General features: G+C 36.9%; 1 protein-coding gene across 2 annotated transcripts in view; it reads left to right on the forward strand.

Annotated features, from left to right (window-relative positions):
- Nucleotides 1-5,665, forward strand: part of PHLDB2 (pleckstrin homology-like domain, family B, member 2) — a 124,047-nt gene extending 118,382 nt beyond the window's left edge. For both annotated transcript variants that reach the window (XM_006895341.1, XM_006895340.1), the window contains 2 exons: nt 4,029-4,114; nt 5,525-5,665. In XM_006895341.1, coding sequence (XP_006895403.1) covers nt 4,029-4,114; nt 5,525-5,665 — 227 coding nt within the window. The remainder of the gene's footprint in view (nt 1-4,028; nt 4,115-5,524) is intronic.
- The last annotated feature ends 335 nt before the right edge of the window (nt 5,666-6,000 follow it).

The raw sequence follows: 6,000 nt of genomic DNA on the forward strand, positions 1-6,000 counted from the left end.
GTTTCTAGAGTCGGCTGCCACACTACCGGTCCAAGAGCAACTAATAAATTCAAAAGCACTGATCTTTGGATTTTCCATCAAAAGCTTAGCCATTGTGCTACCAAGGCACTCTCTAAGATGTAAATAAAGCAAACACTAATTTGCTTTCTCACCTTTCTCTCAAATCACAATTTAAAGAAAAACAGAATCTCCTAGTTAATTTCTGGACACAGGTAAAGCATGTTCGCCCTTAGCACCAGTATTTCAGCTGTCTTTACTGGTACCGTCCTAGAGATTATGAACAAACTCTGCTTTGGGATGACTGTTTATGAGCATGGCCAAGAATTGTTACAAAACAATCAGTGTTATAAATATAAAATAATAGTCTAGTCATTTAGTAGGGAGCTCTGGTGGCCTAATTGCAAGAAGCTGTGCTGCAATCCCAAAGGCATGGGGTTCAAGACCACCAGCTGCTCCATAGGAGAAGGATGGGCATTCTCCTCCCATGTGATCAACTGCCTCTGAAAACCCGCCAGAGAGCCACCTATGGGTCGGTTCCAACTTGAAGTTACACAACAACAATGACAATCATTTAGTGTATCATGTGAGGTCAGGTTAAGTTTATGCAAATGGTCTGAGCAGGCAAGAAGCATGTGGAGGAAAGGATTGGCTGTGGAGGCCTCAAATGGGAGTAGGGAAAGAACGGGGATGCATGCTTTTCCCATCAGTGCTGCGTGAGGTTCTAGTTACTACAGCAGCTGATGGCCCAAAAGAAATGCTTACTCCTCACTGGATCTCTTGTTTTACTTTTCAGTTTTGATTTTAGATTCCATTTTGTAAGTAAAACATAAAGAACATCCAGAGATGTTCTTTTCCGTAAGTTTAATGTTGTGGTTGTTGTTATGTGCTGCCAAGTCGTTTGCGACTCATAGCGACCCTATGTACAACAGCCCTAAACTCTGCTCTATCCTATGCCAATCGCACTGCCTCTGACACACCCATCCCGATTACCCCAGTCACTGAATCAATCCATCTCATAGAGGGTCTTCCCCTCCTGCGCTGTCCCTCCACCCTCCCAAGCATGATGTCCCTCTCCAAGGACCTGTCCCTCCTTGCAACATGCCCAAAGTATGTCAGACGAAGCCCCAGAATCCTTGCCTCCAAGGAGTAGCTTGGTTTAACCCTCTCTAGGATGAATCTGTTTGTTTTCTTGGCAGTCCATGATACATTCAACACTCTTCTCCAGCACCACAGCTCAAAGGCATCATTTCTTCTGTCCTCCCTAGTCCTTGTCCAACTCTCTGATGCATAACAAGTGATTGCAAATATCATGGCCTGTATTCGTTGCACCTTAGTCTCCAGAGAGACACTGTTGCTCTTGAGTACTTTAGAAAGGTCATTAACAGCAGACTTTCCCAAGAAATGCCAAGATAGTGTCTGCAAGGTGTATAAATGAAATGGTACTTTATGCTGGTCTCCACAGACAATCTTCCCTCAGAAGTAAAATAAATACATAACTTAAGTCTTGAAATTGTGGTGGTGGTGTTGTTATAATTGTTTCAGAATTTACCCATAGCTGACCCCTCAGGAGATTTTCAAAAACAGTAAATCACTTGAGAGATTGTCTTGACTTCAATAGCTTAAAAAAATCTTACTTTCCTTCTGTACCTGGTCCTCTTCTCTGGGAGCCTTTCTAGTCTTTTTAACCATCAGTGAGGTGAGTGACTTGCTGCCCTGGCTACTTTCTCCAGACCTGTTCTTTGGCTGCCCTGTGTTAATGTGTTTTCACAAATTTAGAAACAAGCGTAAGGCACTTCTCAGTAACTGGGAATGGGTTTTCACACGTTTAAACATACAAGTTTAAGAACAAGTTTAAGGTACTTCTTAGTAACTGGTTTTCCACATTTTAAAATACTAAATCTTTTTAATATATGAAAGATTATCCACAACCTCAACACATAAACTAGACAAAATATTTATCTAATGAAAACGTTTCAAATTTTTAAGGTTTGCATATTGATGATCAATCACTAAATCTCAGTTTGGCAGATCTGTTAGAGCCATCGTCAGTTGTCTACTCTGCTACCTTCAGCCCCACCTTTAATTAAAATACAATCAAATGAATAAATTAGTCCACACACAGTTGCCCAGTTGCCATTTAACTACATTCAATGCCACAGGTGACCCACCTCTTGTCAGTTGCGCAGTTGGCCATGTGGACATGGGAAGCAGCTATTGTATTCTTGACTCTTACCTCTGTTCCTAGCCTTACTGCATGTTACCTAGGTCACTAGAAGAGTCAACCACTAAAACTCAGTCAAGGAATTTATATGTCTGTAAGTTGATGGTAATGATACTATTTCAATAGATTACATAACATTATTCAGTCAATTTTCTTTAACATGTTGTTTCTCTTAACTCACTATGTGGTTGTAAGACTTGTATCTTTCAGAGTTCTTTATCGTATATATATTCCAAGTCCCATGGAAATGAAAGCTTTTTTGCCCCAGTTTCTTGCCTGCTGGACAAGATTTAGTCAATTATCTCTAGATTTTATTTTACATTAACACTTTTTGGGAAAGGAGGAATATTGTATTGCCATTAAGTACTGCAGAATATTTTCAAGCAAATGTCTGAGGGATGCACTGACATTGTCTCACACAGAAATTGATTAAAACTCACTGAATATGATCTTTATATAAAATAATATTGCCCAAGGAAGAAGAAGGTCTAATTGAGGAAGTTATAGTCTAAATTTATTTTAAAAGGTTTCGTTTTAACTGAGCTTTTCAGGACCTTTATTTTTCAGACTGTCTTTTTCACTGGTATTATTGAAGGGGGGGAGAAAGATATATTCATTTTGTAAAACATTTAAAATACACAAGTTTATTTAGTGGAAGTGAACTTCTGTCTCATCACATAAGTTCTGAAATTTTCCCCATTGTTACATCTGAAATATTATTTTTTTTACATCTGAAATATTCTTACATATATATGGTTGAGTATGTATATGTAATTTTCCCCCCCTTTATAGATTTGGGACCAAATTATTCACATTGTTTTCCATCTTGTTTTACTTTCCCCTTCCCCCAAGAATTTCTTTAACCTCATTCTTTTCTTTCCCACTATGTGACTATTTTAAAACAAAATCAGTCCCTTGTTAGATCTTAAATAGATCCTTTGAAGCCTATGCTATAACAAGCAGAAATCCAAGTGCATTTATTTGTACATGCGTAACTATGTCTTGTACAGTAAATTTTTAGATGTGAAGTACTGAATAAGAAGATTTGTTTATTTTTGTGAGTTTTACTAAATTCCTTCCAAAGAGGACTTTCTTATTTATGTTTCCACCAGTAAGGCACAATAGACTCTCATTCCCTGTATTCTCACCCATATTTTTTAAGTTCTTTAGTATACTTACATGTATGTGATCTTTCAAGAGTTTAAACTGAAAAATATTTTAAGAACTTACAGAGCAGGGCTATTTTGCATGGTTAAGATTTTGGGTTTCTTTTATACTATTTTAATGATAAAGCAGTGCTTCCTTGGAAAGATGCTATTGGCATGAACCTAATCTCAACAAAAATGAGATGGAAGGGGAATCAACAGCACCAGCATCCTGTATGAGAAATAGGATAGGGAAAAAATGGAATATTTTTCAATTGTAAAAAAATCACTAATATATATATTCCACTATTATATACTCCACTATTAATTTGTCCTTTGAGTATTGGTAAAGTACTTTATATTGTACTAATAGTATTTATACTTGGTATACTAATCAAAGCCAAGATGTCTGAGTTATCTTTTGTCTGCTAATTTGCTAAAGAGCCTAGGGCAAAATCATGTAGTACTGTCAGTTTGGTGCTGATGATTCAATTTTTTTCCCATATAGAATCAAGCTAATATACTAAATCAGATTATCTTAATTAATTTTAAGTAGTTTAAATATCACGTAGATATTTTAATGGTAGTAATTTTAAGGAAATTATAATTTTTCCTGTCCATCACTGGTGATAAACTATTTTAACTTCCATGTATCTTTGCAGACAAGCATGAAGCTAAATTAAAAGGAGTAATATATTTTCAAGCCATTGAAGAAGTGTATTATGATCACCTGAAGAATGCAAATAAGGTAACCATTGACTTCTTACCCTATATTCCTACAATTCTGAATGCATACTTATGTTGGGAGAAAGGATATTTTTTCAATTCTAAACAATTTTGGTTGGTTTTTCTGGTATAGTGGGTTGATATAATTAGAATATGCCAAAAAAAAACACATAGATATCAAAAAGTCAGCTTTAAAACAGTCGTAGAAGGGGAGCTCTGGTGGCCTAGTGGCAAGAAGCTGCACTGCAACCCCAGAGGCGCATGGTTCACATCCACCAGATGCTCTGCCGGGAAAAGGAGGGACAATCTCCTCCTGTACCAGTCAGATCCGATTTGACGGTACACACACACACAAAATAAGAAAATAATAATTAAAAAAATTCATTTAAAAAAGCAGTCGTAGAAAAGTGAGTAAATATTCTGAAATATTCTGAAGCTGTTCATAGGAGGATGCTGTAAACAAACTTCATTTAAGGCGTCTTGCAAGAAGTTACTTCCAGTACACTGCCTCAGAGTTTCAATGAAGTTTCAATTTAACAACTTCATCAAAAGGCAGTTGTGATATAAATAAAATACCTCTTTTTTTAATAACAGCGTAAATTGACACTGTGCAGTATGGTATGTTGTACATGTTACTAATGATTAGATATATTAGAGGAGAAAAAAAAAACTATAAAACCTGACAATTTTAAGTGCTCGGGATACAAAGTTATGCTACCAAGCCAAAGGTGGGTGCTTTTAATCTGCAGCCCCTCAGACTTGGTTGTAATTGTTTTGGGTCAAACATTCTTCTAAGTGGCATAGCACTAGTCTGTCCATTTGCTGTATAGAGGTAACTCAAGGTTTCTGTGATGCTAACCACTGACACTGAGCTGTCAAATGTGGTAATGGTTACCCATGGTGGACAGTGTTTGGTGGTGCTCCCCGATTAAAACAAGCTTGGAAACAGGAGTAGCATACCCTTCCAAAATGGCTTGCCTCCGAAACTCTATGAACATGGAGAAATGATAATGTTATAGAAGTGTTCAGGTCTTTCATTCATAGGGTTGCTATGAGTCATCTACGACTTAACAGTACTTAACAACAGCAATTTCATTAGGGTAGCACTCACATGAATATAGATAGTTAGATAGATAGATAGATAGGTAGATAGATATAGATAGATAGTTGGGGACTTCACACCACCATTCAAGCATTCATTAACTGACTTCTAAAGAGACTGTGTAAAGTCTTAGGCAGAAATGTCAGGCAGTATGGTCAGTACTGGAAGAGCACTGGGAGGTATGGGTTATACTAGCTAAATAAACAATCTTTCCATCAATTTCTAAAAATGGGAACTTGTAAAGAGCAAGAAGCCTTCGCATATATCATGTCCTTTAGTGTTCTACTTTCAAGATGTCACCTTACATTCTTTGCCTTTTCTGATTTTTAGAGTCCAAATCCATTACTCACATTTAGTGTTAAGACGCATGACAGGATCTATTATATGGTGGCCCCCTCGCCAGAAGCCATGCGGATCTGGATGGATGTTATCGTTACTGGAGCAGAAGGTTACACCCACTTCTTGTTGTAATGAACTGGAGCACAGTCCACTTCAGGGCATACTGCAATAATTCCTTACAAGAATGAAGCCATATGCAATCCCAGATGAAGAGGCCCCACAAACCCATCTTTTTAACTGTGTATGAATAGAACCGTTTTCGTGCTAACAAGAAGTCACTTATAATAGAAGAATCTATTTTAATTCAATGCTTGAACATAAGTAGCAAAAGAATTGAATTGTCTGCAAGAAGGGGAAGAAATCACTATTTTGATAATAGAAACACTTACAAGAATATTGCTCACTATTTTTTACAAAAATCAATTGCTGGTTTTAGGAAAATCTAAATAGTTTACAAAAATGTCTGT

The sequence above is a fragment of the Elephantulus edwardii genome, unplaced genomic scaffold (assembly GCF_000299155.1).
Source record: "Elephantulus edwardii isolate Elephantulus edwardi_28Jun2011 unplaced genomic scaffold, EleEdw1.0 scaffold00165, whole genome shotgun sequence".
Taxonomy (NCBI): domain Eukaryota; kingdom Metazoa; phylum Chordata; class Mammalia; order Macroscelidea; family Macroscelididae; genus Elephantulus; species Elephantulus edwardii.